This window comes from Oncorhynchus mykiss, chromosome 18 (assembly GCF_057628025.1).
Source record: "Oncorhynchus mykiss isolate SJ-2025 chromosome 18, ASM5762802v1, whole genome shotgun sequence".
NCBI classification, from domain to species: Eukaryota; Metazoa; Chordata; class Actinopteri; order Salmoniformes; family Salmonidae; genus Oncorhynchus; species Oncorhynchus mykiss.
Window position 1 is genome coordinate 939948 of NC_143039.1, and position 21577 is coordinate 961524.

Below are 21577 nucleotides of genomic sequence, written 5' to 3' on the forward strand. Positions count from 1 at the left end.
GAACCCCTAACCTCGTACCCTAATTCTAAGCCTAATTCTAACCCTGAATCTCTAAGCTTAAAATAGCCTCTGTCCTCATTGGGACGAGGGAGAATTTCCCTTGTTCTACTATCCTTGTAGTGGGCTTTCTGAGATTGTAGATCCCCACAAGGATAGAAGAACCAACACACAGACACACACACACACACACACACCACCCCACCACTTGCTGTCTGACACCTGTTTCTGACATATCCCTGTCGGCTCCACAGATTGGCTAACAAGCAGGATCGGGACGGGGCATTGGCTGAGGCAGACATCATTGAGAACCTGTCACTGGAGAAGCTAGTGAACGAGAACAAGTGTCTCTGTCAGATCGTGAGTGATGCTGTGGTTTATCTTTCAATACTACACCTGCAGTAACTACAGTACTGTGGCTATGAGACTGTACCTTGTTATACTACAGTACTGTGGCTATGAGACTGTACCTTATTATACTACAGTACTGTGGCTATGAGGCTGTACCTTGTTATACTGCAGTACTGTGGCTATGAGGCTGTACCTTGTTATACTACAGTACTGTGGCTATGAGGCTGTACCTTGTTATACTACAGTACTGTGGCTATGAGGCTGTACCTTGTTATACTACAGTACTGTGGCTATGAGACTGTACCTTGTTATACTACAGTACTGTGGCTATGAGACTGTACCTTGTTATACTACAGTACTGTGGCTATGAGACTGTACCTTGTTATACTACAGTACTGTGGCTATGAGACTGTACCTTGTTATACTACAGTACTGTGGCTATGAGGCTGTACCTTGTTATACTACAGTACTGTGGCTATGAGACTGTACCTTGTTATACTACAGTACTGTGGCTATGAGACTGTACATTATTATACTACAGTACTGTGGCTATGAGACTGTACATTATTATACTACAGTACTGTGGCTATGAGACTGTACCTTATTATACTACAGTACTGTGGCTATGAGGCTGTACCTTGTTATACTACAGTACTGTGGCTATGAGGCTGTACCTTGTTATACTACAGTACTGTGGCTATGAGGCTGTACCTTGTTATACTGCAGTACTGTGGCTATGAGACTGTACCTTGTTATACTACAGTACTGTGGCTATGAGACTGTACCTTGTTATACTACAGTACTGTGGCTATGAGACTGTACCTTGTTATACTACAGTACTGTGGCTATGAGACTGTACCTTGTTATACTACAGTACTGTGGCTATGAGGCTGTACCTTGTCATACTACAGTACTGTGGCTATGAGACTGTACCTTGTTATACTACAGTACTGTGGCTATGAGACTGTACCTTGTTATACTACAGTACTGTGGCTATGAGACTGTACATTATTGCAGCTGGTCAGGATTGTGTGTTCTTCATACATTCTATTAGCAAAGAGTTCCTCCTGGTTTCAACAATGATCCCCCCCCCCCCCCCCCTTATTGTTCTCTCTCTTGTGAGAATAGCTGTCTATAAAATACATGACTTAAGAAATCAAATGTTGTGTGACCTGTAAATCCTCTCTGTCTCTCTACCCGTCTGACTTCCTGTGTGTTGTCAGGAGCCGTGTTCTGCTGTTCTGGGCTACGGTAATAAGGGAGACAAGTCCATCAGGAACGGACTCAACTGGCTGCTGAACAACATCGCTAAAGACTACGAAGCCATCTCTGAACGCGTCCGGAAGGACACGGCCGAACAGAGGGCTCAGGAGGAACAGGAGAAGAGAGAGAGACAGGAGAGAGTACGGAGGATACGGGAGGAGAGGTGAGGAGGGGGAGAGGAGGAGAGGGTGAGGAGGAGGAGAGGGTGAGGAGGAGGAGAGAGGTGAGGAGGAGGAGGAGAGAGTAGGAGGAGGGGGAGAGGAGAGAGTAGGAGGAGGGGGAGAGGAGAGAGTACGAAGGACACGGCCGAACAGAGGGCTCAGGAGGAACAGGAGAAGAGAGAGAGACAGGAGAGAGTACGGAGGATACGGGAGGAGAGGTGAGGAGGAGAGAGGAGAGGAAGATGAGAGAGAGGAGGAGGAGGGGGAGAGGAGAGAGTACGAAGGACACGGCCGAACAGAGGGCTCAGGAGGAACAGGAGAAGAGAGAGAGACAGGAGAGAGTACGGAGGATACGGGAGGAGAGGTGAGGAGAGGAGAGGAGGAGGAGAGAGGTGAGGAGGAGAGAGGGGAGGAGGAGAGAGGAGAGGTGAGGAGGAGGAAGAGAGGAGAGAGTACGGAGGATACGGGAGGAGAGGTGAGGAGGAGGAGGAGAGGAGGAGAGGGAGAGAGGAGGTGAGGAGGAGGAGAGGTGAGGAGGAGGAAGAGAGGGAGGAGAGGTGAGGAGAGGGAGAGGAGGAGAGTGTGGAGAGGAGGAGAGGTGAGGAGGAGGAGAGAGGAGAGGTGAGGAGGAGGAAGAGAGAGGAGAGTGTGGAGAGGAGGAGGAGAGAGTACAGAGGATACGGGAGGAGAGGTGAGGAGGAGGAGAGGAACTTTACTGTGCCCGTGGGGGCACTGTGTAGCAGTATCATGTACATGTTTAAAATGGAGGTTAAGAAACAGAGCGACAATACAGTAGACAATAGGAGAGATATCACACCTTAGTGAAGGGGACAATACAGTAGACAATAGGAGAGATATCACACCTTAGTGAAGGGGACAATACAGTAGACAATAGGAGAGATATCACACCTTAGTGAAGGGGACAATACAGTAGACAATAGGATAGATATCACACCTTAGTGAAGGGGACAATACAGTAGACAATAGGAGAGATATCACACCTTAGTGAAGGGGACAATACAGTAGACAATAGGAGAGATATCACACCTTAGTGAAGGGGACAATACAGTAGACAACAGGAGAGATATCAATACAGTAGACAATAGGAGAGATATCACACCTTAGTGAAGGGGACAATACAGTAGACAACAGGAGAGATATCACACCTTAGTGAAGGGAACATTAACCAGCTGGTTAGGAGAGATTTCACACCTTAGTGAAGGGGACAATACAGTAGACAATAGGATAGATATCACACCTTAGTGACGGGGACAATACAGTAGACAATAGGAGAGATATCACACCTTAGTGAAGGGGACAATACAGTAGACAATAGGAGAGATATCACACCTTAGTGAAGGGGACAATACAGTAGACAATAGGAGAGATATCACACCTTAGTGAAGGGGACAATACAGTAGACAATAGGAGAGATATCACACCTTAGTGAAGGGGACAATACAGTAGACAATAGGAGAGATATCACACCTTAGTGAAGGGGACAATACAGTAGACAATAGGATAGATATCACACCTTAGTGAAGGGGACAATACAGTAGACAATAGGATAGATATCACACCTTAGTGAAGGGGACAATACAGTAGACAATAGGAGAGATATCACACCTTAGTGAAGGGGACAATACAGTAGACAATAGGAGAGATATCAATACAGTAGACAATAGGAGAGATATCACACCTTAGTGAAGGGGACAATACAGTAGACAACAGGAGAAATATCACACCTTAGTGAAGGGGACAATACAGTAGACAATAGGAGAGATATCACACCTTAGTGAAGGGGACAATACAGTAGACAATAGGAGAGATATCACACCTTAGTGAAGGGGACAATACAGTAGACAATAGGAGAGATATCACACCTTAATGAAGGGGACAATACAGTAGACAATAGGAGAGATATCACACCTTAGTGAAGGGGACAATACAGTAGACAACAGGAGAGATATCACACCTTAGTGAAGGGGACAATACAGTAGACAATAGGAGAGATATCACACCTTAGTGAAGGGGACAATACAGTAGACAACAGGAGAGATATCACACCTTAGTGAAGGGGACAATACAGTAGACAATAGGAGAGATATCAATACAGTAGACAATAGGAGAGATATCAATACAGTAGACAATAGGAGAGATATCACACCTTAGTGAAGGGGACAATACAGTAGACAACAGGAGAGATATCACACCTTAGTGAAGGGGACAATACAGTAGACAATAGGAGAGATATCACACCTTAGTGAAGGGGACAATACAGTAGACAATAGGAGAGATATCAATACAGTAGACAATAGGAGAGATATCGCACCTTAGTGAAGGGGACAATACAGTAGACAATAGGAGAGATATCAATACAGTAGACAATAGGAGAGATATCACACCTTAGTGAAGGGGACAATACAGTAGACAATAGGAGAGATATCACACCTTAGTGAAGGGGACAATACAGTAGACAATAGGAGAGATATCACACCTTAGTGAAGGGGACAATACAGTAGACAATAGGAGAGATATCACACCTTAGTGACGGGGACAATACAGTAGACAACAGGAGAGATATCACACCTTAGTGAAGGGGACAATACAGTAGACAATAGGAGAGATATCACACCTTAGTGAAGGGGACAATACAGTAGACAATAGGAGAGATATCAATACAGTAGACAATAGGAGAGATATCACACCTTAGTGAAGGGGACAATACAGTAGACAATAGGAGAGATATCAATACAGTAGACAATAGGAGAGATATCACACCTTAGTGAAGGGGACAATACAGTAGACAATAGGAGAGATATCACACCTTAGTGAAGGGGACAATACAGTAGACAATAGGAGAGATATCACACCTTAGTGAAGGGGACAATACAGTAGACAATAGGAGAGATATCAATACAGTAGACAATAGGAGAGATATCACACCTTAGTGAAGGGGACAATACAGTAGACAACAGGAGAGATATCACACCTTAGTGAAGGGGACAATACAGTAGACAATAGGAGAGATATCAATACAGTAGACAATAGGAGAGATATCAATACAGTAGACAATAGGAGAGATATCACACCTTAGTGAAGGGGACAATACAGTAGACAACAGGAGAGATATCACACCTTAGTGAAGGGGACAATACAGTAGACAATAGGAGAGATATCACACCTTAGTGAAGGGGACAATACAGTAGACAACAGGAGAGATATCACACCTTAGTGAAGGGGACAATACAGTAGACAATAGGAGAGATATCACACCTTAGTGAAGGGGACAATACAGTAGACAATAGGAGAGATATCACACCTTAGTGAAGGGGACAATACAGTAGACAATAGGAGAGATATCACACCTTAGTGAAGGGGACAATACAGTAGACAACAGGAGAGATATCACACCTTAGTGAAGGGGAGATTACAGTAGACAATAGGAGAGATATCACACCTTAGTGAAGGGGACAATACAGTAGACAATAGGAGAGATATCAATACAGTAGACAATAGGAGAGATATCAATACAGTAGACAATAGGAGAGATATCGCACCTTAGTGAAGGGGACAATACAGTAGACAATAGGAGAGATATCAATACAGTAGACAATAGGAGAGATATCACACCTTAGTGAAGGGGACAATACAGTAGACAATAGGAGAGATATCACACCTTAGTGAAGGGGACAATACAGTAGACAATAGGAGAGATATCACACCTTAGTGAAGGGGACAATACAGTAGACAACAGGAGAGATATCACACCTTAGTGAAGGGGACAATACAGTAGACAATAGGAGAGATATCAATACAGTAGACAATAGGAGAGATATCAATACAGTAGACAATAGGAGAGATATCACACCTTAGTGAAGGGGACAATACAGTAGACAATAGGAGAGATATCAATACAGTAGACAATAGGAGAGATATCACACCTTAGTGAAGGGGACAATACAGTAGACAATAGGAGAGATATCACACCTTAGTGAAGGGGACAATACAGTAGACAATAGGAGAGATATCACACCTTAGTGACGGGGACAATACAGTAGACAATAGGAGAGATATCACACCTTAGTGATGGGGACAATACAGTAGACAATAGGAGAGATATCACACCTTAGTGACGGGGACAATACAGTAGACAATAGGAGAGATATCACACCTTAGTGAAGGGGACAATACAGTAGACAATAGGAGAGATATCACACCTTAGTGATGGGAACATTAACCAGCTGGTTAGGAGAGATATCACACCTTAGTGAAGGGGACAATACAGTAGACAATAGGATAGATATCACACCTTAGTGAAGGGGACAATACAGTAGACAATAGGATAGATATCACACCTTAGTGACGGGGACAATACAGTAGACAATAGGAGAGATATCACACCTTAGTGAAGGGGACAATACAGTAGACAATAGGAGAGATATCACACCTTAGTGAAGGGGACAATACAGTAGACAATAGGAGAGATATCACACCTTAGTGAAGGGGACAATACAGTAGACAATAGGAGAGATATCACACCTTAGTGAAGGGGACAATACAGTAGACAATAGGATAGATATCACACCTTAGTGAAGGGGACAATACAGTAGACAATAGGAGAGATATCACACCTTAGTGACGGGGACAATACAGTAGACAATAGGAGAGATATCACACCTTAGTGAAGGGAACATTAACCAGCTGGTTAGGAGAGATATCACACCTTAGTGAAGGGGACATTAACCAGCTGGTTAGGAGAGATATCACACCTTAGTGAAGGGAACATTAACCAGCTGGTTAGGAAAGATATCACACCTTAGTGACATTAACCAGCTGGTTAGGAGAGATATCACACCTTAGTGAAGGGGACAATACAGTAGACAATAGGAGAGATGTCACACCTTAGTGAAGGGAACATTAACCAGCTGATTAGGAAAGATATCACACCTTAGTGACATTAACCAGCTGGTTAGGAGAGATATCACACCTTAGTGATCGGAACATTAACCAGCTGGTTAGGAGAGATATCACACCTTAGTAATGGGAACATTAACCAGCTGGTTAGGAGAGATATCACACCTTAGTGAAGGGAACATTAACCAGCTGGTTAGGAGAGATATCACACCTTAGTGATGGGAACATTAACCAGCTGGTTAGGAGAGATATCACACCTTAGTGATGGGAACATTAACCAGCTGGTTAGGAAAGATATCACACCTTAGTGACATTAACCAGCTGGTTAGGAGAGATATCACACCTTAGTGATGGGAACATTAACCAGCTGGTTAGGAGAGATATCACACCTTAGTGATGGGAACATTAACCAGCTGGTTAGGAGAGATATCACACCTTCGTGAAGGGAACATTAACCAGCTGGTTAGGAGAGATATCACACCTTAGTGAAAGGAACATTAACCAGCTGGTTAGGAGAGATATCACACCTTAGTGAAGGGAACATTAACCAGCTGGTTAGGAGAGATATCACACCTTAGTGACATTAACCAGCTGGTTAGGAGAGATATCACACCTTAGTGATGGGAACATTAACCAGCTGGTTAGGAGAGATTTCACACCTTAGTGAAGGGGACAATACAGTAGACAATAGGAGAGATATCACACCTTAGTGAAGGGAACATTAACCAGCTGGTTAGGAGAGATATCACACCTTAGTGAAGGGGACAATACAGTAGACAATAGGAGAGATATCACACCTTAGTGAAGGGGACAATACAGTAGACAATAGGAGAGATATCACACCTTAGTGAAGGGGACAATACAGTAGACAATAGGATAGATATCACACCTTAGTGAAGGTGACAATACAGTAGACAATAGGAGAGATATCACACCTTAGTGACGGGGACAATACAGTAGACAATAGGAGAGATATCACACCTTAGTGAAGGGAACATTAACCAGCTGGTTAGGAGAGATATCACACCTTAGTGAAGGGGACATTAACCAGCTGGTTAGGAGAGATATCACACCTTAGTGAAGGGAACATTAACCAGCTGGTTAGGAAAGATATCACACCTTAGTGACATTAACCAGCTGGTTAGGAGAGATATCACACCTTAGTGAAGGGGACAATACAGTAGACAATAGGAGAGATATCACACCTTAGTGAAGGGAACATTAACCAGCTGATTAGGAAAGATATCACACCTTAGTGACATTAACCAGCTGGTTAGGAGAGATATCACACCTTAGTGATGGGAACATTAACCAGCTGGTTAGGAGAGATATCACACCTTAGTAATGGGAACATTAACCAGCTGGTTAGGAGAGATATCACACCTTAGTGAAGGGAACATTAACCAGCTGGTTAGGAGAGATATCACACCTTAGTGATGGGAACATTAACCAGCTGGTTAGGAGAGATATCACACCTTAGTAATGGGAACATTAACCAGCTGGTTAGGAGAGATATCACACCTTAGTGAAGGGAACATTAACCAGCTGGTTAGGAGAGATATCACACCTTAGTGATGGGAACATTAACCAGCTGGTTAGGAGAGATATCACACCTTAGTGATGGGAACATTAACCAGCTGGTTAGGAAAGATATCACACCTTAGTGACATTAACCAGCTGGTTAGGAGAGATATCACACCTTAGTGATGGGAACATTAACCAGCTGGTTAGGAGAGATATCACACCTTAGTGATGGGAACATTAACCAGCTGGTTAGGAGAGATATCACACCTTCGTGAAGGGAACATTAACCAGCTGGTTAGGAGAGATATCACACCTTAGTGAAAGGAACATTAACCAGCTGGTTAGGAGAGATATCACACCTTAGTGAAGGGAACATTAACCAGCTGGTTAGGAGAGATATCACACCTTAGTGACATTAACCAGCTGGTTAGGAGAGATATCACACCTTAGTGATGGGAACATTAACCAGCTGGTTAGGAGAGATTTCACACCTTAGTGAAGGGGACAATACAGTAGACAATAGGAGAGATATCACACCTTAGTGAAGGGAACATTAACCAGCTGGTTAGGAGAGATATCACACCTTAGTGAAGGGGACAATACAGTAGACAATAGGAGAGATATCACACCTTAGTGAAGGGGACAATACAGTAGACAATAGGAGAGATATCACACCTTAGTGAAGGGGACAATACAGTAGACAATAGGATAGATATCACACCTTAGTGAAGGTGACAATACAGTAGACAATAGGAGAGATATCACACCTTAGTGAAGGGGACAATACAGTAGACAACAGGAGAGATATCACACCTTAGTGACGGGGACAATACAGTAGACAATAGGAGAGATATCACACCTTAGTGAAGGGAACATTAACCAGCTGGTTAGGAGAGATATCACACCTTAGTGAAGGGGACATTAACCAGCTGGTTAGGAGAGATATCACACCTTAGTGAAGGGAACATTAACCAGCTGGTTAGGAAAGATATCACACCTTAGTGACATTAACCAGCTGGTTAGGAGAGATATCACACCTTAGTGAAGGGGACAATACAGTAGACAATAGGAGAGATATCACACCTTAGTGAAGGGAACATTAACCAGCTGATTAGGAAAGATATCACACCTTAGTGACATTAACCAGCTGGTTAGGAGAGATATCACACCTTAGTGATGGGAACATTAACCAGCTGGTTAGGAGAGATATCACACCTTAGTAATGGGAACATTAACCAGCTGGTTAGGAGAGATATCACACCTTAGTGAAGGGAACATTAACCAGCTGGTTAGGAGAGATATCACACCTTAGTGATGGGAACATTAACCAGCTGGTTAGGAGAGATATCACACCTTAGTGATGGGAACATTAACCAGCTGGTTAGGAAAGATATCACACCTTAGTGACATTAACCAGCTGGTTAGGAGAGATATCACACCTTAGTGATGGGAACATTAACCAGCTGGTTAGGAGAGATATCACACCTTAGTGATGGGAACATTAACCAGCTGGTTAGGAGAGATATCACACCTTCGTGAAGGGAACATTAACCAGCTGGTTAGGAGAGATATCACACCTTAGTGAAAGGAACATTAACCAGCTGGTTAGGAGAGATATCACACCTTAGTGAAGGGAACATTAACCAGCTGGTTAGGAGAGATATCACACCTTAGTGACATTAACCAGCTGGTTAGGAGAGATATCACACCTTAGTGAAGGGAACATTAACCAGCTGGTTAGGAGAGATATCACACCTTAGTGACATTAACCAGCTGGTTAGGATAGATATCACACCTTAGTGATGGGAACATTAACCAGCTGGTTAGGAGAGATTTCACACCTTAGTGAAGGGGACAATACAGTAGACAATAGGAGAGATATCACACCTTAGTGAAGGGAACATTAACCAGCTGGTTAGGAGAGATATCACACCTTAGTGAAGGGGACAATACAGTAGACAATAGGAGAGATATCACACCTTAGTGAAGGGGACAATACAGTAGACAACAGGAGAGATATCACACCTTAGTGAAGGGGACAATACAGTAGACAATAGGAGAGATATCAATACAGTAGACAATAGGAGAGATATCACACCTTAGTGAAGGGGACAATACAGTAGACAATAGGAGAGATATCAATACAGTAGACAATAGGAGAGATATCACACCTTAGTGAAGGGGACAATACAGTAGACAATAGGAGAGATATCACACCTTAGTGAAGGGGACAATACAGTAGACAATAGGAGAGATATCACACCTTAGTGAAGGGGACAATACAGTAGACAATAGGAGAGATATCACACCTTAGTGAAGGGGACAATACAGTAGACAATAGGAGAGATATCACACCTTAGTGAAGGGGACAATACAGTAGACAATAGGAGAGATATCACACCTTAGTGACGGGGACAATACAGTAGACAATAGGAGAGATATCACACCTTAGTGAAGGGGACAATACAGTAGACAATAGGAGAGATATCACACCTTAGTGATGGGAACATTAACCAGCTGGTTAGGAGAGATATCACACCTTAGTGAAGGGGACAATACAGTAGACAATAGGATAGATATCACACCTTAGTGAAGGGGACAATACAGTAGACAATAGGATAGATATCACACCTTAGTGACGGGGACAATACAGTAGACAATAGGAGAGATATCACACCTTAGTGAAGGGGACAATACAGTAGACAATAGGAGAGATATCACACCTTAGTGAAGGGGACAATACAGTAGACAATAGGAGAGATATCACACCTTAGTGAAGGGGACAATACAGTAGACAATAGGAGAGATATCACACCTTAGTGAAGGGGACAATACAGTAGACAATAGGATAGATATCACACCTTAGTGAAGGGGACAATACAGTAGACAATAGGAGAGATATCACACCTTAGTGACGGGGACAATACAGTAGACAATAGGAGAGATATCACACCTTAGTGAAGGGAACATTAACCAGCTGGTTAGGAGAGATATCACACCTTAGTGAAGGGGACATTAACCAGCTGGTTAGGAGAGATATCACACCTTCGTGAAGGGAACATTAACCAGCTGGTTAGGAGAGATATCACACCTTAGTGAAAGGAACATTAACCAGCTGGTTAGGAGAGATATCACACCTTAGTGAAGGGAACATTAACCAGCTGGTTAGGAGAGATATCACACCTTAGTGATGGGAACATTAACCAGCTGGTTAGGAGAGATATCACACCTTAGTGATGGGAACATTAACCAGCTGGTTAGGAGAGATATCACACCTTCGTGAAGGGAACATTAACCAGCTGGTTAGGAGAGATATCACACCTTAGTGAAGGGAACATTAACCAGCTGGTTAGGAGAGATATCACACCTTAGTGACATTAACCAGCTGGTTAGGAGAGATATCACACCTTAGTGATGGGAACATTAACCAGCTGGTTAGGAGAGATTTCACACCTTAGTGAAGGGGACAATACAGTAGACAATAGGAGAGATATCACACCTTAGTGAAGGGAACATTAACCAGCTGGTTAGGAGAGATATCACACCTTAGTGAAGGGGACAATACAGTAGACAATAGGAGAGATATCACACCTTAGTGAAGGGGACAATACAGTAGACAATAGGAGAGATATCACACCTTAGTGAAGGGGACAATACAGTAGACAATAGGATAGATATCACACCTTAGTGAAGGTGACAATACAGTAGACAATAGGAGAGATATCACACCTTAGTGACGGGGACAATACAGTAGACAATAGGAGAGATATCACACCTTAGTGAAGGGAACATTAACCAGCTGGTTAGGAGAGATATCACACCTTAGTGAAGGGGACATTAACCAGCTGGTTAGGAGAGATATCACACCTTAGTGAAGGGAACATTAACCAGCTGGTTAGGAAAGATATCACACCTTAGTGACATTAACCAGCTGGTTAGGAGAGATATCACACCTTAGTGAAGGGGACAATACAGTAGACAATAGGAGAGATATCACACCTTAGTGAAGGGAACATTAACCAGCTGATTAGGAAAGATATCACACCTTAGTGACATTAACCAGCTGGTTAGGAGAGATATCACACCTTAGTGATGGGAACATTAACCAGCTGGTTAGGAGAGATATCACACCTTAGTAATGGGAACATTAACCAGCTGGTTAGGAGAGATATCACACCTTAGTGAAGGGAACATTAACCAGCTGGTTAGGAGAGATATCACACCTTAGTGATGGGAACATTAACCAGCTGGTTAGGAGAGATATCACACCTTAGTGATGGGAACATTAACCAGCTGGTTAGGAAAGATATCACACCTTAGTGACATTAACCAGCTGGTTAGGAGAGATATCACACCTTAGTGATGGGAACATTAACCAGCTGGTTAGGAGAGATATCACACCTTAGTGATGGGAACATTAACCAGCTGGTTAGGAGAGATATCACACCTTCGTGAAGGGAACATTAACCAGCTGGTTAGGAGAGATATCACACCTTAGTGAAAGGAACATTAACCAGCTGGTTAGGAGAGATATCACACCTTAGTGAAGGGAACATTAACCAGCTGGTTAGGAGAGATATCACACCTTAGTGACATTAACCAGCTGGTTAGGAGAGATATCACACCTTAGTGAAGGGAACATTAACCAGCTGGTTAGGAGAGATATCACACCTTAGTGACATTAACCAGCTGGTTAGGATAGATATCACACCTTAGTGATGGGAACATTAACCAGCTGGTTAGGAGAGATTTCACACCTTAGTGAAGGGGACAATACAGTAGACAATAGGAGAGATATCACACCTTAGTGAAGGGAACATTAACCAGCTGGTTAGGAGAGATATCACACCTTAGTGAAGGGGACAATACAGTAGACAATAGGAGAGATATCACACCTTAGTGAAGGGGACAATACAGTAGACAACAGGAGAGATATCACACCTTAGTGAAGGGGACAATACAGTAGACAATAGGAGAGATATCAATACAGTAGACAATAGGAGAGATATCACACCTTAGTGAAGGGGACAATACAGTAGACAATAGGAGAGATATCAATACAGTAGACAATAGGAGAGATATCACACCTTAGTGAAGGGGACAATACAGTAGACAATAGGAGAGATATCACACCTTAGTGAAGGGGACAATACAGTAGACAATAGGAGAGATATCACACCTTAGTGAAGGGGACAATACAGTAGACAATAGGAGAGATATCACACCTTAGTGAAGGGGACAATACAGTAGACAATAGGAGAGATATCACACCTTAGTGAAGGGGACAATACAGTAGACAATAGGAGAGATATCACACCTTAGTGATGGGAACATTAACCAGCTGGTTAGGAGAGATATCACACCTTAGTGAAGGGGACAATACAGTAGACAATAGGATAGATATCACACCTTAGTGAAGGGGACAATACAGTAGACAATAGGATAGATATCACACCTTAGTGACGGGGACAATACAGTAGACAATAGGAGAGATATCACACCTTAGTGAAGGGGACAATACAGTAGACAATAGGAGAGATATCACACCTTAGTGAAGGGGACAATACAGTAGACAATAGGAGAGATATCACACCTTAGTGAAGGGGACAATACAGTAGACAATAGGAGAGATATCACACCTTAGTGAAGGGGACAATACAGTAGACAATAGGATAGATATCACACCTTAGTGAAGGGGACAATACAGTAGACAATAGGAGAGATATCACACCTTAGTGACGGGGACAATACAGTAGACAATAGGAGAGATATCACACCTTAGTGAAGGGAACATTAACCAGCTGGTTAGGAGAGATATCACACCTTAGTGAAGGGGACATTAACCAGCTGGTTAGGAGAGATATCACACCTTAGTGAAGGGAACATTAACCAGCTGGTTAGGAAAGATATCACACCTTAGTGACATTAACCAGCTGGTTAGGAGAGATATCACACCTTAGTGAAGGGGACAATACAGTAGACAATAGGAGAGATATCACACCTTAGTGAAGGGAACATTAACCAGCTGATTAGGAAAGATATCACACCTTAGTGACATTAACCAGCTGGTTAGGAGAGATATCACACCTTAGTGATGGGAACATTAACCAGCTGGTTAGGAGAGATATCACACCTTAGTGAAGGGAACATTAACCAGCTGGTTAGGAGAGATATCACACCTTAGTGAAGGGAACATTAACCAGCTGGTTAGGAGAGATATCACACCTTAGTGATGGGAACATTAACCAGCTGGTTAGGAGAGATATCACACCTTAGTGATGGGAACATTAACCAGCTGGTTAGGAAAGATATCACACCTTAGTGACATTAACCAGCTGGTTAGGAGAGATATCACACCTTAGTGATGGGAACATTAACCAGCTGGTTAGGAGAGATATCACACCTTAGTGATGGGAACATTAACCAGCTGGTTAGGAGAGATATCACACCTTCGTGAAGGGAACATTAACCAGCTGGTTAGGAGAGATATCACACCTTAGTGAAAGGAACATTAACCAGCTGGTTAGGAGAGATATCACACCTTAGTGAAGGGAACATTAACCAGCTGGTTAGGAGAGATATCACACCTTAGTGACATTAACCAGCTGGTTAGGAGAGATATCACACCTTAGTGATGGGAACATTAACCAGCTGGTTAGGAGAGATTTCACACCTTAGTGAAGGGGACAATACAGTAGACAATAGGAGAGATATCACACCTTAGTGAAGGGAACATTAACCAGCTGGTTAGGAGAGATATCACACCTTAGTGAAGGGGACAATACAGTAGACAATAGGAGAGATATCACACCTTAGTGAAGGGGACAATACAGTAGACAATAGGAGAGATATCACACCTTAGTGACGGGGACAATACAGTAGACAATAGGAGAGATATCACACCTTAGTGATGGGGACAATACAGTAGACAATAGGATAGATATCACACCTTAGTGAAGGGGACAATACAGTAGACAATAGGAGAGATATCACACCTTAGTGAAGGGGACAATACAGTAGACAATAGGAGAGATATCACACCTTAGTGAAGGGAACATTAACCAGCTGGTTAGGAGAGATATCACACCTTAGTGAAGGGAACATTAACCAGCTGGTTAGGAGAGATATCACACCTTAGTGAAGGGAACATTAACCAGCTGGTTAGGAGAGATATCACACCTTAGTGAAGGGAACATTAACCAGCTGGTTAGGAGAGATATCACACCTTAGTGAAGGGAACATTAACCAGCTGGTTAGGAGAGATATCACACCTTAGTGAAGGGAACATTAACCAGCTGGTTAGGAGAGATATCACACCTTAGTGAAGGGAACATTAACCAGCTGGTTAGGAGAGATATCACACCTTAGTGAAGGGAACATTAACCAGCTGGTTAGGAGAGATATCACACCTTAGTGAACGGAACATTAACCAGCTGGTTAGGAGAGATATCACACCTTAGTGATGGGAACATTAACCAGCTGGTTAGGAGAGATATCACACCTTAGTGAAGGGAACATTAACCAGCTGGTTAGGAGAGATATCACACCTTAGTGACATTAACCAGCTGGTTAGGGGAGATATCACACCTTAGTGAAGGGAACATTAACCAGCTGGTTAGGAGAGATATCACACCTTAGTGAAGGGAACATTAACCAGCTGGTTAGGAGAGATATCACACCTTAGTGAAGGGAACATTAACCAGCTGGTTAGGAGAGATATCACACCTTAGTGAAGGGAACATTAACCAGCTGGTTAGGAGAGATATCACACCTTAGTGAAGGGAACATTAACCAGCTGGTTAGGAGAGATATCACACCTTAGTGAAGGGAACATTAACCAGCTGGTTAGGAGAGATATCACACCTTAGTGAAGGGGACAATACAGTAGACAATAGGAGAGATATCAATACAGTAGACAATAGGAGAGATATCACACCTTAGTGAAGGGAACATTAACCAGCTGGTTAGGAGAGATATCACACCTTAGTGAAGGGAACATTAACCAGCTGGTTAGGAGAGATATCACACCTTAGTGAAGGGAACATTAACCAGCTGGTTAGGAGAGATATCACACCTTAGTGAAGGGAACATTAACCAGCTGGTTAGGAGAGATATCACACCTTAGTGAAGGGAACATTAACCAGCTGGTTAGGAGAGATATCACACCTTAGTGAAGGGAACATTAACCAGCTGGTTAGGAGAGATATCACACCTTAGTGAAGGGAACATTAACCAGCTGGTTAGGAGAGATATCACACCTTAGTGAAGGGAACATTAACCAGCTGGTTAGGAGAGATATCACACCTTAGTGAAGGGAACATTAACCAGCTGGTTAGGAGAGATATCACACCTTAGTGAAGGGAACATTAACCAGCTGGTTAGGAGAGATATCACACCTTAGTGAACGGAACATTAACCAGCTGGTTAGGAGAGATATCACACCTTAGTGATGGGAACATTAACCAGCTGGTTAGGAGAGATATCACACCTTAGTGAAGGGAACATTAACCAGCTGGTTAGGAGAGATATCACACCTTAGTGACATTAACCAGCTGGTTAGGGGAGATATCACACCTTAGTGAAGGGAACATTAACCAGCTGGTTAGGAGAGATATCACACCTTAGTGAAGGGAACATTAACCAGCTGGTTAGGAGAGATATCACACCTTAGTGAAGGGAACATTAACCAGCTGTTTAGGAGAGATATCACACCTTAGTGAAGGGAACATTAACCAGCTGGTTAGGAGAGATATCACACCTTAGTGAAGGGAACATTAACCAGCTGGTTAGGAGAGATATCACACCTTAGTGAAGGGAACATTAACCAGCTGGTTAGGAGAGATATCACACCTTAGTGAAGGGGACAATACAGTAGACAATAGGATAGATATCAATACAGTAGACAATAGGAGAGATATCACACCTTAGTGAAGGGAACATTAACCAGCTGGTTAGGAGAGATATCACACCTTAGTGAAGGGAACATTAACCAGCTGGTTAGGAGAGATATCACACCTTAGTGAAGGGAACATTAACCAGCTGGTTAGGAGAGATATCACACCTTAGTGAAGGGAACATTAACCAGCTGAATTTTAGGCCGTCATTGTAAATAAGAATGAGTTATTAACTGACTTGCCTAGTTAACATTTGAGGTAAATAAAAAAGTCATTTTGTTCCCCTGATCCCAGAGACCGTCAGGAGAAAGAGGAGGCGGAGAGGGAGGGTCGGACACTGCAGGAGGAGGAGGAGACCGACGACGCCGCCGTACACAGCCCCTTCCAGCCAATCGGCAACGTCATCAATGAGGTGTGGAATACACTGGGCCAATCAGCATCACCTTTGTTGATTTGCTTGAAATGGCACTCTATTCCCTATGTAGTGCACTGGTTTTGACCAGAGCCCTATGTGTTCGTTATAGTGTCCCCTTTAGGGAATAGGGTGCCATTTGAGCCCCAAGATCAATGGGTTGGGTGTTTCCATCTGTATTAATGCCATGGGGAGGTTCCATCTGTATTAATGCCATGGGGAGGTTCCATCTGTATTAATGCCATGGGAAGGTTCCATCTGTATTAATGCCATGGGGTGTTTCCATCTGTGTTAATGACATGGGCAGGTACCATCTGTATTAATGCCATGGGGTGGTTCCTTCTGTATTAATGCCATGGGGAGGTTCCATCTGTATTAATGCCATGGGGAGGTTCCATCTGTATTAATACCATGGGGGGTTCCAGCTGTATTAATGCCATGGGGAAGTTCCATCTGTATTAATGCCATGGGGGGGTCCAGCTGTATTAATGCCATGGGGGGTTCCAGCTGTATTAATGCCATGGGGAGGTTCCATCTGTATTAATGCCATGGGGGGGTCCAGCTGTATTAATGCCATGGGGAGGTTCCAGCTGTATTAATGCCATGGGGGGTCCAGCTGTATTAATGCCATGGGGGGTCCAGCTGTATTAATGCCATGGGGTGGTTCCAGCTGTATTAATGCCATGGGGTGGTTCCAGCTGTATTAATGCCATGGTGGGGTTCCAGCTGTATTAATGCCATGGGGGGTTCCAGCTGTATTAATGCCATGGGGAGGTGTTCCATCTGTATTAATGCCACGGGGTGGGTTCCAGCTGTATTAATGCCATGGGGGGGGGGGGGGGTCCAGCTGTATTAATGCCATGGGGGGGTTCCAGCTGTATTAATGCCATGGGGTGTTCCATCTGTATTAATGCCATGGGGTGGTTCCAGCTGTATTAATGCAATGGGGAGGTTCCAGCTGTATTAATGCCATGGGGGGGTTCCAGCTGTATTAATGCCATGGGGAGGTGTTCCATCTGTATTAATGCCATGGGGGGGAGGTTCCAGCTGTTTTAATGCCATGGGGGTGGTTCCAGCTGTATTAATGCCATGGGGTGGTTCCAGCTGTATTAATGCCATGGGGAGGTTCCAGCTGTGTTAATGCCATGGGGTGGTTCCAGCTGTATTAATGCCATGGGGGGTCCAGCTGTATTAATGCCATGGGGGGGTTCCAGCTGTATTAATGCCATGGGGGGTCCAGCTGTATTAATGCCATGGGGAGGTTCCAGCTGTGTTACTGCCATGGGGGGTTCCAGCTGTATTAATGCCATGGGGGGTCCCATCTGTATTAATGCCATGGGGGGTGCAGCTGTATTAATGGGTGTGTACCATGGGTGTTCCATCCATGCAGAATGAAGACAAGCTGAAGAAGAGACCGACAGGAGGGCAGGTGGGTGGTGCCAACGATGCTAGAGAAGGAGGGCAGGAAGAGGAGGAGGAGGAAGAGGACAGCGAGAGACAGACTCCAGAGAGCGGTGCAGCCTCAGTGGAGCGGACGAAGAAGAAGACTAGTAAACTGAGACTGAAGAGGAAACACAGAGTGGACCCCCTGAGGACGGAGGAGACAGCAGCCCCCGAGAGCCCCACACCTCCTCCACTACCTGGTGAGAGACACACCTCCACCACTACCTGGTGAGAGAGAGACACCTCCACCACTACCTGGTGAGAGATACCCACACCTCCACCACTCCCCCGAGAGCCCCACACCTCCTCCACTACCTGGTGAGATACCTCCACCACTACCTGGTGAGAGACACACCTCCACCACTACCTGGTGAGAGACACACCTCCTCCACTACCTGGTGAGAGACACACCTCCACCACTACCTGGTGAGAGACACACCTCCACCACTACCTGGTGAGAGACACACCTCCTCCACTACCTGGTGAGAGACACACCTCCACCACTCCCTGGTGAGAGACACACCTCCACCACTACCTGGTGAGAGACACACCTCCTCCACTACCTGGTGAGAGACACACCTCCACCACTACCTGGTGAGAGACACACCTCCACCACTACCTGGTGAGAGACACACCTCCACCACTCCCTGGTGAGAGACACACCTCCACCACTCCCTGGTGAGAGACACACCTCCACCACTACCTGGTGAGAGACACACCTCCTCCACTACCTGGTGAGAGACACACCTCCACCACTACCTGGTGAGAGACACACCTCCACCACTACCTGGTGAGAGACACACCTCCACCACTCCCTGGTGAGAGACACACCTCCACCACTCCCTGGTGAGAGACACACCTCCACCACTACCTGGTGAGAGAGACACACCTCCACCACTACCTGGTGAGAGAGACACACCTCCACCACTACCTGGTGAGAGAGACACACCTCCACCACTACCTGGTGAGAGAGACACACCTCCACCACTACCTGGTGAGAGACATACCTCCACCACTACCTGGTGAGAGACACACACCTCCACCACTACCTGGTGAGAGAGACACACCTCCACCACTACCTGGTGAGAGAGACACACCTCCACCACTACCTGGTGAGAGACATACCTCCACCACTACCTGGTGAGAGAGACACACCTCCACCACTACCTGGTGAAAGAGACACACCTCCACCACTACCTGGTGAGAGACACACCTCCACCACTACCTGGTGAGAGAGACACACCTCCACCATTACCTGGTGAGAGAGACACACCTCCACCACTACCTGGTGAGAGAGACACACCTCCACCACTACCTGGTGAGAGAGACACACCTCCACCACTACCTGGTGAGAGAGACACACCTCCACCACTACCTGGTGAGATACCCACACCTCCACCACTACCTGGTGAGATACCCACACCTCCACCACTACCTGGTGAGATACCCACACCTCCACCACTACCTGGTGAGATACCCACACCTCCACCACTACCTGGTGAGATACCCACACCTCCACCACTACCTGGTGAGATACCCACACCTCCACCACTACCTGGTGAGATACCCACACCTCCACCACTACCTGGTGAGATACCCACACCTCCACCACTACCTGGTGAGATACCCACACCTCCACCACTACCTGGTGAGATACCCACACCTCCACCACTACCTGGTGAGATACCCACACCTCCACCACTACCTGGTGAGACACCCACACCTCCACCACTACCTGGTGAGATACCCACACCTCCACCACTACCTGGTGAGATACCCACACCTCCACCACTACCTGGTGAGATACCCACACCTCCACCACTACCTGGTGAGACACCCACACCTCCACCACTACCTGGTGAGACACCCACACCTCCACCACTACCTGGTGAGACACCCACACCTCCACCACTACCTGGTGAGACACCCACACCTCCACCACTACCTGGTGAGACACCCACACCTCCACCACTACCTGGTGAGACACCCACACCTCCACCACTACCTGGTGAGACACCCACACCTCCACCACTACCTGGTGAGACACCCACACCTCCACCACTACCTGGTGAGACACCCACACCTCCACCACTACCTGGTGAGACACCCACACCTCCACCACTACCTGGTGAGACACCCACACCCCCACCACTACCTGGTGAGACACCCACACCCACACCACTACCTGGTGAGAGACACACACCTCCACCACTACCTGGTGAGAGACACACACCTCCACCACTACCTGGTGAGAGATACCCACACCTCCACCACTACCTGGTGAGAGAGACACACACACTTTTAATCCTTCCATAGGTGTGGCAGACCAATGACTGGGCTGGAACCCAGTTTAATCAGTATTAATCAACATGTTGATTTCTTTACTTTCTTTGTTTTAGTGGGATGGACTTCTACTGATAATGTATTTCGTTGTTGTTTTAGTGGGATGGGCTTCTACTAATAATGCGTTTAGTTGTTTTAGTGGGATGGGCTTCTACTAATAATGTATTTAGTTGTTGTTTTAGTGGGATGGGCTTCTACTAATAATGTATTTGTTGTTGTTTTAGTGGGATGGGCTTCTACTAATAATGTGTTTAGTTGTTGTTTTAGTGGGA

General features: G+C 45.0%; 1 protein-coding gene across 6 annotated transcripts in view; it reads left to right on the top strand.

Moving 5' to 3' along the window:
* The window catches only part of LOC110510643 (ADP-ribosylation factor-like protein 13B), a 50662-nt gene that overhangs the window by 10716 nt on the left and 18369 nt on the right, over positions 1-21577 (top strand). For 4 of the 6 annotated variants that reach the window (XM_090206888.1, XM_090206891.1, XM_090206886.1 and 1 more), the window contains exons 5-8: positions 252-357; positions 1572-1774; positions 17402-17519; positions 18910-19162. In XM_090206888.1, the coding sequence (XP_090063014.1) occupies positions 252-357; positions 1572-1774; positions 17402-17519; positions 18910-19162 (680 nt within the window). Of the gene's footprint in view, positions 1-251; positions 358-1571; positions 1775-17401; positions 17520-18909; positions 19163-19252; positions 19281-21577 lie in introns of all 6 variants that reach the window. The other 2 variants (XM_090206887.1, XM_090206890.1) reach the window with 1 other exon arrangement.